At 43.5% G+C, this 15,312-nt stretch overlaps 1 protein-coding gene across 1 annotated transcript in view; it reads left to right on the top strand.

Annotated features, from left to right (window-relative positions):
- CYFIP2 (cytoplasmic FMR1 interacting protein 2) overlaps nt 1–13,354 on the top strand; it is a 137,483-nt gene extending 124,129 nt beyond the window's left edge. The window contains exons 27-31 of the mRNA XM_027841713.1: nt 1,721–1,793; nt 2,194–2,288; nt 9,130–9,368; nt 10,954–11,101; nt 11,949–13,354. Coding sequence (XP_027697514.1) covers nt 1,721–1,793; nt 2,194–2,288; nt 9,130–9,368; nt 10,954–11,101; nt 11,949–12,116 — 723 coding nt within the window. The 3' untranslated portion in view covers nt 12,117–13,354. The remainder of the gene's footprint in view (nt 1–1,720; nt 1,794–2,193; nt 2,289–9,129; nt 9,369–10,953; nt 11,102–11,948) is intronic.
- Nucleotides 13,355–15,312: the final 1,958 nt, after the last annotated feature.

Raw genomic sequence — 15,312 nt, 5'->3', positions numbered from 1 at the left:
GATACTTAGAAGCTGAGTGACCCCGGGAAAGTCACTTAACCCTATTTACTTCAGTTTCCTCATCTGTAAAATGAGCTGGAGAAGGAAATGACAAATCATTCTATTATCTTTGCCAAGAAAACTCCAAAAGGGGTCATGGAGAGTCAGACATGACTGAAAAAATACTAAACAATAACCAAGTAGAATGTAAAGATAGAGATTATTTCAATTTTGTCTTTGTATCATCCCTCGTGCCTAACACAGTGCTTTGCACATAAGTAGATAGTAAATGTTGATTAGACTCTATTGGATCCTTTGGCATGTGGCTTTAGAACACCCTCATTAAAGTATATCACCTGGGAGGGATTATGCTGAGAAGGAATGAATGTGGAACAAAATAAAGGCACTAGCCTTCCCTTGTGCTACTAGAATTAATGCTTACAGACTAACTGGGCTGTTACCTTCAATGGAACCACATCCTAAAGAGATAAGACACGGGAAGGGTAAATTCTGATAAAGTGGAGGAAAGAGGAAGGAAGGGAGGTTCTCAAGCATGGGGTTCCCATTGAGGAGGTAAGATCTTGGTGGAGAATCACAGGAAAGGACTGTACACAGCATGGCACTGGCATATCGGTACTGGGTACTGGGAATGGGGGCATGAAGAAGGGAGAAGCAGTGTGGCCTAACCGAAATAGCATGGTATTATGAGGGAAAAGACCTGAATTTCTAGCCTTCACTCTCTTACTAACTTGCTATATGACCCCAGTGGTGGCCATTTCTCTTCTCTGGACCTCAGTTTAGACTAGATGACCCCTAAGCCTCCTTCCAGCTTGTTTTATGTAGGATATCTTGAAAGAAAAAAAAAACAACTTTGTGTACTTTGAAAAAGGTCAGTCCTGCATATCATGACATATGCTCCTTTCCTTGTCTGATTTGTTCAGATAGCTGGGCTAGAAGAATGTACAATATTCTCTACTAGTTAACATGTCCAGAAACTGTGGTCAATCTCATTGGCTTCTCAGACAATTCTCCTTTCCCAGAAGGGACCAAAGCCAAGATGTGTTGCCCCAAAAGCCACTGGCCAGATCCATATTCCTCTTCAATTCACTGCTTAGAATATAAACTTCTTGTGAAAGGGGGTTGTTTCATATGTCCCTAGCATCTTGTACAGTACCTGGCACATTGTATTTAATGAATGCTTGTGGATAGACTGGAGCAGGGGTTCTTGACCTGGGATCTGTGAAATGTGTTGGGTTTGTTTGTTTTTTTTTTTTTTTTTTTTAACATTTTTAAAACTGTAAAGGGCTTTCCAAAAGTCTTAGTGCAGTTTTGAGCTACTAAAGCTTAAAAAGCTGACTAAGACTTTTAGGGCTCCCTATATTTTCAACAAAATTGATTTCCTTGTAATCCTATATATTTTATTTTATGCATTTAAAAGCATTATTCTGAAAAGGGGTCCATAGGCTTCACCAGACTGTTGAAGAGGCCCATGTGGCCTTGGTGCCAAGGCCTGAGTGCCTTGGTTTAGAGAGCTGCTTTCATGTGGGAGAACCAATCTGGATAAACAGATAACAAGGGCGGTGGCTGAGCGTCACAGTTGGTCCTTGGAGTCCTGCATTCAGATTCCTCAGGCAAAGCAGTGCTCACATATGCTCAACCACACAGAGCACCAGAGACGTTGGAATTCTTAGATTAAAATGACTGACTCTCCCTCCCTCTCCTTTCTACCCCCTCTCCACAGTCTCAGGAGGAAGTCTGTGATTTACTCCATGCTGCTCCATTCCAGAACATTTTGCCTCGAGTCTACATTAAAGGTAAGAAAATCCTGAGGGATATGACAGGCTGAGCTAAGGGACTAGTCTTGAGTCTAGCTGATTCTAATAAATAATTCTCAAAGGGACTTGCCTTTTTTTGACAGTTTTCCTTAAATGAGCAGACTTGAGACTGTTATTCAAGAGTTAGTGATTTCTAGCAGGGTGTGGATGGGGAGAAATAATGAAAAAGCAGAGAGAATTTTACCATTTCAGTCCAACTAAGCAGATAACTCAGGATTTTCATCTTTTACACATAAATGGAACTCACTAATTAATCATCAGAGTTTAAATCTGACTTCCAAGCCCATTATTTATAAATGTCTCCCCAGACATTTCACCAGGATAGTGTCTCCAGGTTCATTATTTGCTCTCTTTTTCTGTCCACTGTTTGCCTAAACAGAAGGGGAACGCTTGGAAGTCCGTATGAAGAGACTGGAAGCAAAGTACGCCCCTCTTCACCTCGTCCCTCTCATAGAGCGGCTGGGAACCCCTCAGGTAAGAGCTCAAATGGCGGGAAAGCCTCCCTCAACATCTCTGGAGGGGTCCCCAGGCATTCCAGCAGCCTTAGGATCTAAGGAGATTTCACAAAAAATAAGAGAGATTAGTAATATACAAAGGCACAGGTCATTCATAATGGCCCATTTTAATTCACACCAGGGAAGGCATGAGGCCTAACTTGAGACACCGAGGTGCCAGGGTGTGAGGGAATAACTGCAAGGAAAATGGGATTCAGGGCAAAGGAAACCACCAGGTCTCAGGCCCTAGAAGGGGAGGTGGTCAGGCCTTAGGTGCTTTGATCTTCACGTTAAAACAGGAGGAGAAAGGGGCCCAGTGATGGTCCTTTAGGAGACTGCCCTTGAACTGAGCCATCCATTTTATGTCTCACTCCTCCTGCAGTAGTACTGGAATGTAAATACAGGAAGGAGAGTCATTTGAACTAAGCCTGAAAAGGTAAATTCAAACCAGATTGGAAGAAGCCTTAAATACTAGGCTAAGGAGTTTGTATATCATTTGGTGAGTTATGAAGGCCACAGAAGTATCTTGAGAAGAGGAGTGATGTGGTCTGAGTTGTCCACTAGGAAGATTAATTTGGCAACACAGTGGATTGGATCTGTTATAAGAGATCTGTGCAATGCCTGACCTAGAATGTCTGAAAATGTGGAAATCCAGGGTCCTTCAAGAACTGCCTTAAGGTACCATAGGCCAGCAAAATGAGGACCAAGGACATATTCCTCTAACAACTTACATTTCTGTAGGGCTTTAAAGTTATTCTTCACAACAATCCTCTTGAGTAGGTGGTATGAATATTATCTCCATTTTACAGATAAAGAAACTGAAGGTCTTAAAGAGTGCTTTTCCACAGGTCTTACATAGGACCCTCCAGAGGGTGACAATCAAGATAATGAAGGACCTAGTATTCTTGTCATTTGCGAATCAATTGAAATAACAGGGAATATTTAGCCTGGAGAAAAGCAAGTTTGAGGTGGAGGGGGTAATTACAGCTTTGGTCATGCATTTGGATGGAAATGGATTGAATCTGTTCTCTTCAGCTCACAAAGAACTAGGAGCAATGGTGGTAGTTGCAAAGGAGCAAATTTAAGTTTGACCTCAGGAAAAACTTCCTAACAATTGGTGCTGTTCAAAAGTGGTAGTTTACCCTTCATAGGACGTCTTCAAGTGGAAGAAACTAGATGACCACTTGTCTGGTGCGTTCTTAAGGGGATTCCCTTTGAGTATGGGTTGGACTAGGTGGGCTCTGAAGTTCCTCCTGGTTATAAAATTCCCTGATTCTGGGAGGAGACTGGAGGCTGAGAGATGAGTGTGGAGGCTGTTGTAATAGTCTAGGTGAGTAGGTGAGAAAAGATTCCTAAATTATGTTGGTAGTAGTGAACATGGGAAGAGACTATAGATACGAGAGCCGTTGCAGAGAACGTTTGGGCTCCTTTTATTCCTCCTTGGATCTGAAGATAAACTGACAAATACCTGTCAGGATACCAGCTGCTGCACTGAAAAGGATAGAACCCCCAAGCATTCAGGCCAGCAGTCCACTTACTCACTGTTTGGAGTCTTCCCGGGAGACTGAGATAGGCCTATCCATAGTTACGTCCATGCATCCGCGGCCTTCCTCCACTTCTCGGCAAAAGCTGCCTGAGTTCAGAAGCTAGCCCTGTCCAAATGACTTGGGGTGGGTTAATCCAAGTGTGTGGATTAACCAGGAGTTTATATTCTCTGTCTCTTCAATTTAGGCTTTGCCTAATTGAGTTGTCCCACCAGCAAAAAAAGAAGGGGAAAAGAAAAGGAAGCTGAAATTTCAGTTCAGGGGGAAAAGAGAAACGAATACCTAAAGACTGCTTCTCTACAGAGTATATTTAGGGGAGTGTGTCTCAGTTGCCAACCTCTTAACGATGCTAATAATAATAATAATAATAACTGATGTTTACATAGCATTTTAAGTTTTGCAAAGCACTACATACATTATCTCATTTTACCCTCACAGCAACTCTGTGAGGTGGGTGCTATTATTATATCCATTTTATAGATGAAGAAACTGAGGCTCAGAAAAGTTAAGTGACTTGCTTAGTGGCACATAGCTAGTAAGTGTATAAGGTAAGATACAAACTCAGGCATTCTCAATGCCAAGTTCAGTGCTCTGTCTACTATACAACCCTGCCTAGGGTCCTGTTACCATGTCGCAACCATGCTTTTAAATGGGTCAGAGAGATTACTGGTAGGCAGGCACAGTGGTTAGAGTGTTAAGTTTGAAGTCAGGAAAACAGGAGTTCAAATTTCACCTCAGATACTAGTTACATGACCCTGAGCAACTCATTTAACCTCTCTATGCCTCAGTTTCCTCATGTATAAAATGGGAGGGTTAGATTTGATGAACTCTAAACTGAGGGCCCTATGATTGTTTTTAGGAATGTGGCCTCCATCCCAGATCTTACACAGTACATAGCTGACAGTCCTTCTGACGTAGACATGTGTGCTTCAGGACTCAGGAAAACATGGAATACCAAACAGAATTTCAGGCATACAAACACTCCAACCTCCAGGGGAGAGGCAATTCAATTCAATTAAACAAATCCTTATTAAGTACCCAAGATATCATGGGCACACGAGGGCACTGGGGAGATACAGAGATTGAGATGACAAAGCACTAACTGTAGGCCCTGGTGCATGTAACCAGGAAAGCACGTGTAACACCTGGGACATTCCCAGAGCCACACCATGGGATCTGTGCTGCCCATCCAGATCCACAAGCTTTCAGGGCCCCTGCTTCTCCCTATATGCTCTCTCCACTCACTGCCATATATAGGGCAGCTACTGAACACTCTCTTTTCTTTCTATCCGACTGCCCTAAATAGCTTGTCTAACTGCTGGCCTTGGCAGAAGATCTAATACCATCACCCAGCTCTTTTCTTCAGTGCGGGGGAGAGAGTGTAGACATGGCCAGCTCTCCACACCGCCTTGCAAATCCCACTACAGATACTTATGGGCTTCTTGACATCTTCTGTTACTTCTCTGTCATCCCACAGGGAGGGTTCAAATGAAGGGTACAGAAAGAGGATAGTTTGGAAATTACACGATCCTTTGATCAGCCAAAGCCTCCTGGTGAATAAGCTGAGGATGAAAGCCTTTTAGAAGGGCCCTTTGGTAGAATGGAAGGGGCTTTGGGGCTGGGCCAAGCCAGGAAGATTGAATCCAGGTCCTTCTTCTGCCTCTCACTTGATGTGTGACCTTAAACAAGTCACATCCCTTCTTTAGACTTCTGTTTCATTCCTTGTAAAATAAAGGGGCTAGATTAGATGATTTCTTATGCTCCTTCCAGCTCTGATCTTCTAGGTTCTAAGGTCCCTTCAATTTAATTCAACAAGCATTTATTAAGCATTAATTAATTAATTTTTATTAATTATTTATTTATTAAGCATTTATTAAGAACCTACTATATGCCAGGCACTTTGCTAGACATTGGGAATAAAAAAAATACAATAGTGACTAACCTCAGGCATCTTACACTCTATCAGGAAAGATACCATGTACTCACAGAAGTTACACAAAATAAAAACAGTTTAAATGAGCAGAAGAAGATGAGAAAAGGCTTCACATAGGAGGCAGGAAAACAGGTTCTAAGAGACAGAAAGGCAAGGAAGGAGAGAATTCTGGACATGGAGGAGACAAAAGTGGAGTGCTGGATGTGAGGCCAGCCTGCCTGGACTGCAGCATGAATAAAAGGGAGTAGCGTATTATAAAGGGCAGTTAGGTGGCACCAAGCCTGGAGTAAGTAAGACTCATCTTCCTGAGTTCAAATCTGGCTTCAGACACTTACTAGCTGTGTGATCCTGGGCAAGTCACATAACCCTATTTGCCTCAGTTTCCTCACTTGTAAAATGAGCTGGAGAAGGAAATAGCAAACCACTCCAGTGTCTTTGCCAAGAAAACCCCAAATAGGGTCACAGAGAGTCAGGCATAACTGAAAATGACTGAGCAATAACAATGTTGGAAAAGTTGGAAAATAAAGTTGGAAAAATAGGTTGGAGCCATGTTTAATATACAGGGTGTTCCCAAAGTCTTAGTGTAGTTTTCATTGAATAGCTTAAAACTGTATTAAGCTAAAGGTTTTAAATTGCATTAAGACTTTAGGGACACCCTGTTTATGTAAAGCCTGTTGCAATTTCTGAAGCACTCTGAGAGTCTATTATTATTATCGTTATTTGAGCTGGAAGGGGCCTTTCGAGAGCATCCTGGCACAGCGATTCAGATACCATGTTAATGAGCACATTTTCAGACTAGTTCCCCAGGGGGTAGGATCAGACATCCAAGAAGATTTCCTTTTAGGGAGTGATCCCTTAAGCCAGCAGTATGCAAACTTGTCTTCTGTGTTAGCACTCTCCCACAAGAATCTGGTCTCCAGTTCTTAATGCCTGGCATCTGTTTGCATTTAGAAAATTATGAACCGCTTCATGGTTCTGTTTAATAAATTGTCCTTGGGCCTGTTAAAATTCCCTAGTCAAACATTCAGTATTTACCCAGTTAAATTCCCTTTAGGTTCTGTCCAAGTTGGAAAGGAGTTAGCGATTTTGTAAACCCTTCTCCCTTTAAGAACTGGTCGAGAAGTTAGTCATCCAAACAACTACAGGAAAGCTAACAAAACAGTTTGGAGGCCAGTAAGAGTTCATGAGAGGACTCAGCAATATCTCAGACAGCATCTAAGGAGTTGTGCTTATATACTGAACTTGTCTTCTTGAGTTGCCATATTTTCCAGAAACGCTGGACCCCGAGTATGCAAGAGGCCCTCAATATGTCAAGTATAAAGGCCCCTGCCCCCTCTCCCCACCCCATCCCTAGCTTAACAAAGGTCAGAGGTCCACCTTTTATTGTTGAGAATTGGAATACATCTCAGAGACCTGTAGAAGTCAGGTTTCTTCTGTAATGTGTAGTAGGAAAAGTGTTTGATTAGAAGTCACTTCGTCTTTAACTTGCTGTGTGAACACAGCTATTCTGTTTAACCATTCTGTATCTCACTCGATAGAATGTAAACTCCTTGAGGTTAGGAACTGTTTTTCCATTCGCCCTTGAATCCCCAGTCCCTAACCCTGTATCTGGCACCTCCCCCCACCAACATAGGATAACAATACTATACCTTCCCTACCTGCCTGGCCTGAGGAGACTAGTCATTGGTGCAAGGCTTTCCTTCCTAGTGAATAAGTCTACTTAGGAGACAGAGATCAAAAGGTTACTTGGGGGGCACAGAATTAGAGCCAAGGGTGTTGGCTACTATAAGGGATAGTTGAACCAAGTGAGGGTAATTAATTTCAACTCTGGGAATATTTTTGTCTAAAAAAACAGAGCTGGTCACCTAGAATTAGGGCATCTTTCCCCCCAAGACAGAGCTGGAGAAATACCAAGAACGTCTTCATGTCTAGCATTCCCTTTCCTTGACTCTTGCAGACTGCTTTTTTGTTTGCATTTGTCATAGCATTCCCTGGCTTCATTGCAACAAGCTTTTCTAATGAGTTATAAGCCCAACTTTACAAATTATTGTTCATTGATTACATTTGAGGTTGATGATTTCCTGGAGCGGGGGTGGTTGGGATCTTTAACTTTATAAGGACACTACTTTTAAATGTCTAGGGTCATAAGGACACAGTAGAATGAGGCATTTATGGGAAGGCTTTCATCTAGACAGTCTCAAGAAGTGGCATTTTATGACCTGGTCCCTAAATTTTAGGTTCTGTTTAATGATTGAGGACAGAAAGAATGTTGAACTGATCCACAGGGCAGTCAGTTGAAACACCCATTTCATGTCAATGGCACTGAGGTAGTGCTCTTTAATTACCAAACCCAGAACAGAAGGAATAAAGCAGGAGGGGTGAAGGGATGATAGCTAGATGACCAAGATAGATGACTGGATAGGATGTGAGGATGATCTGATGGGCTGGGACTGGCTAAATATGGCAGGCTAGTTGAGTTTGCTCTCACTCACCATTCACAACAGCTAAACCCAGGACAGGCATTCCAAACCTGAATGAATTAACTCCTCCAGGGACTGGGGGGTATTTTTTCTGGTAGTCCAATCCAAAGGTACTGTTTCAGCTGAAGAGTAGCAGGACAGTCAGCAAGATAGCCAGGGGTGGGCGCTACCCTCAAATATTGTGCTGATTTTTGTAAGGTTAGTACTCTACTGCACCAGCGTCCTCCGCTGATGCCTCCTCATGGTATAGAAGTGACCCTAGAATCTTGGGGCTATGGCAGCAGAGCATGACCTCTGGCAAATCCTACCAAACTGGAAAGGCGTCGATCAACTAGCATTTATCAAAGTACCTACTATGTGCCAAGAAACCAGTATATGAAGACACAAATCAAGTAGTCCCTGCCTTTAGGGAGCTGAGGTTCTGGTGGGGGGAGCAACATAAAAAAATTGACACAGATACAAAATAAATTGGGGAAAGGGTGTAGGGGACTTCAGGTACCATCTGGTGACAGATTATATAACTGTCCTCTAAAGAACCTTCTAAGGTCACTAGAAAGTTGGCCTACTGGGTGATGCAACTCACGAAGCCTCTGATAGGAGTCTGACACAGAGAGGTCCCAGTCTGTAGAAGTGGAGGGAATGTCCATCCCAATAAAAGCATGAAATGTTGAATGAAATCATGGAGCACTGAAGGATCCATAGGCATCCTGCCCCCCCACCAAGCCCTCAGTCATTGTGAATAGACTCCAGGTTCTGCTGGTTTAGGAACTAAGGGGAAGGGAGGAAGAGGAGAAAATCTCAAAGGAGGATAGGAGGAGAAAGAGAGAATTACCCAAAAGCTTTCACAGACACTTTCCTCCCCAGCAAATTGCAATTGCCCGGGAGGGAGATCTGCTGACCAAGGAGCGGCTGTGTTGTGGGCTGTCCATGTTTGAGGTCATCCTGACACGTATCCGGAGCTACCTCCAGGATCCCATATGGAGAGGTCCACCCCCTACCAATGGGGTCATGCATGTGGATGAGTGTGTGGAGTTCCACCGTCTCTGGAGTGCCATGCAGTTCGTGTACTGTATCCCAGTGGGGACCAACGAATTTACAGCTGAGTGAGTGACGGGGGAGGCGTGGGGCAGAAGCCACCCACCTCCAGAGGTTCCCTGCTAGGTATCCAGTGATTCATGCTTAGATATCACTGGGGGGGGGACAATAAAAGACAAGGAAAAATAAAGAGTCCCTGCCATCAAGGAAGTTATAGTCTATTGGAAAAAATAAAGATATATATAAATATAAATATATATAAATATATATATAATATATATAAATATATAAAAATAAAGATAGATAGATAGATATACTGAAGCAAGCCCAGATGGCACACCATAAGAGAAATAAGATGTTGTATCATAAAGGTATTCATTCTTCAACATAAACAGCAAATACAAAAAAAAAATCAGAGAGGGGAAAATCCATGGTCTGGTGGTGTCATAAGAAGAGGCTACTTAGGGGAGAAAAAACTTGAACTAAGCCTCAAAGGATGAATAGGATTTGAACAAGAAGAGAGGAGGAGGGAAGGCATTCCAGAAGAAAGAAATAGGGAAGGGAGGCAGCTAGGTAGCTCAGTGGATAGAGCTGTGGCCTTGGAATCAGGAGGACCTGAGTTCTAATCTGGCCTCAGACACTTGACACTTACTAGCTGTATGACCCTGGGCAAATCACTTAACCCCGATTACCTCACCAAAAAAGCAAAAAAGAAATAGGGAGAGCTAAGGTATGGAGGTTGGAAGAAGCAGGGGGAAAGAGAGGAGAGTAGCCTGACTGGAGTAAAAGGTTTATATAGTGACAGGTATGTCACAACTAGCATTTATAGGTAAGGTGGATTAACTTGTGTAGAGCCAGATTTGAAAGTCAGGATCAGAAGTCTGGATTTGATCTGAAAGGTAATAAGGAGCTATTCTGGGTTTCTGAGTAGGATTTCCAGATTTCTCAATTGAGCCTGCAGTCAGAAAGACCTGAGTTCAAATCCCACATCAAACACTTACTAGCTGTGTGACCCTGAGCAAGTCACTTAACCTCTCTTTGCCTCAGTTGCCTCAACTGCAAAATGGGGGTAATAACAGCACCTCCCTCCCAGGGTTGTTGTGAGGCTCAAATGAGATATTAGTTGTAAAGCACTTAGCACAGTGTCTGCCACATTGTAAGAGCTATATAAATGTTAGCTATCATTAAAATTATTATTATTAATAATAATTAAGTAATAATAATAATCTGATGCCTATTATCTCATAGGGTCATTGATATAGAACTAGAAAGCACTTTAGAAGTCTTTGAGTCCAACTCCCTCATTTTACAGATGAGGAAACCAAGACACAAAGGTCAAGTGACTTGCCACAGCTAGAAAGTCACACAGCTAGAAAGTGCCTGAGGTGGGATTTGAACTCAGTCCTTTCTGACTCAAATCCAATGCACTGTCCGTTATATCATGCATCTCACTCCCAAATCCCATGGATAATATGTGCTCATTCATACCCACATATAGGTTGGGAATATGAAGATAACGTGTGATCCAGAATAGTTGAGACCCTTCTATATCTGGGACCAGGCTACCAGCCATGGTCCTGGCACAGGGACTTAGGAGACTCTTGTTTCCCAAGCTTCCCCCTCATTCCAGGACCCTGCTTTCTTCCCTCCCAGGCAGTGCTTTGGAGATGGCTTGAACTGGGCCGGCTGCTCAGTCATCGTCCTCCTCGGACAGCAGCGACGGTTTGATTTATTTGACTTCTGTTACCATCTGCTGAAGGTACAGAGGCAGGATGGGAAAGATGAGATCATAAAAAATGTGGTAAGTATAACAGGGTGGGTAGGTATGCAGGGGAGGGGGGCCTTAAGGGAGAATGTAGAGACAAAGTGTAAGAGAGCAGAAAAGGCAAAAAAGTAAATTAAAATGAGACAAAATAAAATAAAAGGAATTGGATTTTTCCAACAAGTGCAGGGAGACATACAGACACTGAGCTGGGTGAGGAGTTGTTAGTGTGAAGCTATGAGCCTGGAGCTCCTAAGACAAGGGGGTGAGTCAGGTTATCTGACAGGGCCAGGAGGGAGTACAGCCCCACCCCGACCCCATCTCCTGTCTATTTTTTTGAGGTATTTGTATTTTATATGTGTGTGTGTGTATGTATATATGTACACAAAGATACATACATATATATATAATTTCCCCCAATTACATGTTAAAACAATTTTTTAAAGTTTTTTTTTAAAGTTTTGAGTTCCAAATCCTATCTCTCCCTCCCTCCCTTCCTACTTCCCTCCTTGAGAGGGTAAGCAACCAGATCATGATTATACACGTGAAATCATGTAAAACATTTCCATATTAGTCATTTTGTACAAGAAGACCCAAATAAAAAAAAAAGTGAAAAATAGCATGCTTCAGTCTATATTCAAACAATATCAATTCCTTCTCTGGAGGCAGAAAGTCCTTTGGGACTGTCTTGGATCATTGTGTTGCTGAGAATAGCTGGTTGGGTTTTACCAAGATTAGGCTATAGGAGTAGTAACCTGAATGCTTTCTAGCTGTGTGACCCTTGGCAAGTGACTTTTCTGTGTCTCTGGTGCCTTCCCTCACCTCTCTGTTCTCTTTCTCCATCCTTCCTTGTGTTCCCTACCCCCACTCACCATCTTTGCTACAGCCGCTGAAGAAGATGGCCGACAGAATCCGCAAATATCAGATCCTAAACAACGAGGTCTTTGCTATCTTGAACAAATACATGAAGTCAGTAGAGACGGACAGTACCACTGTGGAGCACGTACGCTGCTTCCAGCCGCCCATCCACCAGTCCTTGGCTACCACTTGCTAAGTGTAGAGGTTCTCTAATAAGAGCCTCTCAGGAGGTGGAGGGAAGGGACCACCTCCAGACTGTGTCAGGGCTGGCTCAGGAAACTGGCGACCTGTGGGCTGGACATCAAACCAAACCAGATACCCCAAGCACACCTCGACCCAAGCCAAGAGCTGGGCCTGTGCATGCTCTTCCATGACATCTCCGTGGTTGGTTTCTCCCATAGCTTAAAAAAGAAAAAAAAAAGACACACAAAAACAACAGTGTGTGCTTTTTCTTCCTTATTTTCTTCTGTGTTGATACTAAGAATTCATTGTTCGACACTTCAGCATCCCTGCAGCCTCCAGCTCTCCCCATCGCACGACTATGGCTCTATATGCCCTAAGCTGTTCCTTAAGGCCTTCCATCTTGTGCCCACCTCTGCAAACATAGCCATCTATGACCTCGTGCTGATATCTGCCGGCTTCAAGTGGGGAGGAAGCTTCCAGTGCCCATGGTTCTCTGGAGAAGCAATACCTGGCAGAGCTTTGGAACCAAGGGCAGGTGGCTCCTGCCTGCCTGCCTTGAGGCACAGGTCTTGATCAGGCCCCAGCTCTTCAGCATATCCCACATCCTCACCTAGCCCATTCTCCTCTTCAGTACCTGTCTCCTCCTGCTCCTCTGAACCACATTGGACTCCAGGGACCTCAGCCCCAAGAGCACTCAAGGACTAAACAGATGTCCTCCAAGGGCTATTGGGCAATGCCCACCCACATGCAGTACATGAGGTTTCTTGGCGGTAGTTTCCTGCTGGAGATGGTGCTTGCTCTTGCTTTTTTCTGACTCTAAAAGAAAATTAGTAATCCTCCCCACCCCACCCAACTACTGCCCTCCAGGAGGGAATTTATAATTTCGTTCATGCCTACAGCACATGGAATAATATCAGGGTTAGGAAGAACATCAAGGGATCCATAGTACTCCTGAAGCATATGTGACCTTCACATCCCTAAATTTAAAAAAAAGCCCTTTTAGCCTAGGGGCCTGTCTGGTCTTCTCCATGGTTTGTTGCTAAGATAGGAAACTGAGCTGCAGATACTCAACAGCAGTCCATTCCTGTATCTTCCTGGGGGCCAGGTACAAAGGACAGCTCTGACCAAAGGAGGAAGCATGGTACAGTCAAAAGAGCAATGACTCCATAGTCAGATGTCCTGAGTTCAAATCCAACTTCTGATCCTTACTTACTACATATGTGACCTTCAGTAAATCATTTAATCTTTGGGTCATTAGTTTCTTCATGTGCAAAATGAGATCAGACTAGCTGGCCTCCTGAGGTCCTTTCTAGCTCTCAGTCTATGATCTCATGAAATCTCAGTAAATATCAGGGAGGAATCATTTCACTTAGGGTCAGATATAGTCTGTTGAGGGAAGGGGAAGTGGGGTAGAGAGGGGAGTGGTAAATGAGCACTTGTTAACTTAAGTTTAGGGGCATGGAATCTCTCTCACAAATGCTTCCACCTACTCCCAGCTCCCTACTTAAACTGTTCAGAAATTCCACCTGCCTATAGGATGACTAATGACTTTCACATAGGATATAGGAATCCCTCTTCTAATGGAAATGTCAGACATGCATTGAGGTAAATGTCCCAGGGTGGGGGCTCTTTTTCTCTGTTTTCACAGGGTGCTTTGGCCAGGGCAGCTGACAGCATTTAAGGTGCCTCTTTGGGCAGTCTGTGCCCCACAAGTGATGGAATTCAAAGGGGAAACTCTGAGAGGGGGTTTATGTCAATCAGCTGGGCCATTTTTGCTGCGAGGAAAGGCAGGAAGAAGAGAGACTTGAAGCTAATTGAATGCATTCATGCCCTAAGCAAGGAAAGGGGAGAACAGGAGTCTCTTATGAGAGAATTCCTAAGAGGCATTACTCTACACCTGGGCCCTATGAACCTTCTGTGCATGCCAGGGTACCATCCCTAAACTATCGGAAGAGAGCTGTGGACAGGAAAGGAAGATAAGAGGCAGCATGGTACAATAGAAATAACGCTGGATTTGGAGTTGGAGGACCCAGGTTCAAATCCTGGCCCTGCCACTGACTACCTATGTGACCATGGGCAAGTCATTTAACCTCTGTGGGCTTCTGTTTTCTCATATATCACATGAGGGAATTGGACTGAGCTCCCTTCCAGATCTACGATGCTATGAGTTATGCAAGGGGCTGATTATCACCAGGTAAAAGCTTGGAATTCTCTCATGGAGAGAACCGTTCCTTCCTTTTCCACATCTAGCCAGAGGTGCATCCTAAGTTGATGGAAGGGTCAGATTCATTAGCAATCAGATGCTTCAGCAGCCCAGATCCTCACTACTTGTTGCTAATGAAGTTGTCAGAAGAGCCACAAATCCTAGGTCTGTTAAGTCAAAGAGTACTGCTTGGCTGGTCAGATTCTTCCTGAGAAGAATACTAACCTATCAGGATCTCTCAAGCTGCTATTGAGCTGACGAGTTCAACCTTAATACTTGATTTGCCACGGTCAATCCAGGGTTCCCAGTCGAGGTGGGGTGCTAGTCCAGCAGTCTTATGCCAACCCTAGGGCTGAGTGTGGCCCTCTAGCAAAGCCACATTCTCTGTGTGAGCCCTGCCTCTATGGCCATTAGAAGGGCTCAGGACACTTTGCCATTCCACCATCTTGGACAATGGTTTTCAATCAAAATGTAGTCTGGCATCTCAAAGAAGACACCGAGGTCCTCTTATAATCCCAGTGAGATGAATTGAAGCTCTCTATTAACACTAGCAGACACCAGGCTATTGCCAAAAGATATCCATCGCAAATATCAGTCAATTCTAAAATTTGGACTTTAGACTCTAGGAGGAGCCAATGTTGAGCAGTAAGAGTTCAACCCACCCCACATGGCTGTAGTTGTCTGAGAGTAGGCTAATCAGATTACTGATCTAATACCCGTCCCCACCAGGGAAACAGATAACCCTTTCTCAGGTTTGAGGTTGATTTACTTTATAAGGTATGGATTTACCTGGGAATGGTTAATCTTCATAGGCCTGTCCAAGGTGATGTAGAAAGATGACACCACTTCAAAAATCCCCCACTTCAAATTCCTTCTCAAAGTTAACATTCTTAACTCCTGCAGCAGAAAAAGTCATATCTGAAGTTTGGAAATTTGTGAATTTGTGGTATTTTCTTTTTTCATTCTATTTTCTAGCAGCACTTCTTTATGGACACTAAACATAAAA

This window comes from Vombatus ursinus, unplaced genomic scaffold, assembly GCF_900497805.2.
Source record: "Vombatus ursinus unplaced genomic scaffold, bare-nosed wombat genome assembly UNPS02014863.1, whole genome shotgun sequence".
Taxonomy (NCBI): Eukaryota; Metazoa; Chordata; class Mammalia; order Diprotodontia; family Vombatidae; genus Vombatus; species Vombatus ursinus.
This window is presented reverse-complemented; position numbering and strand designations above follow the sequence as displayed.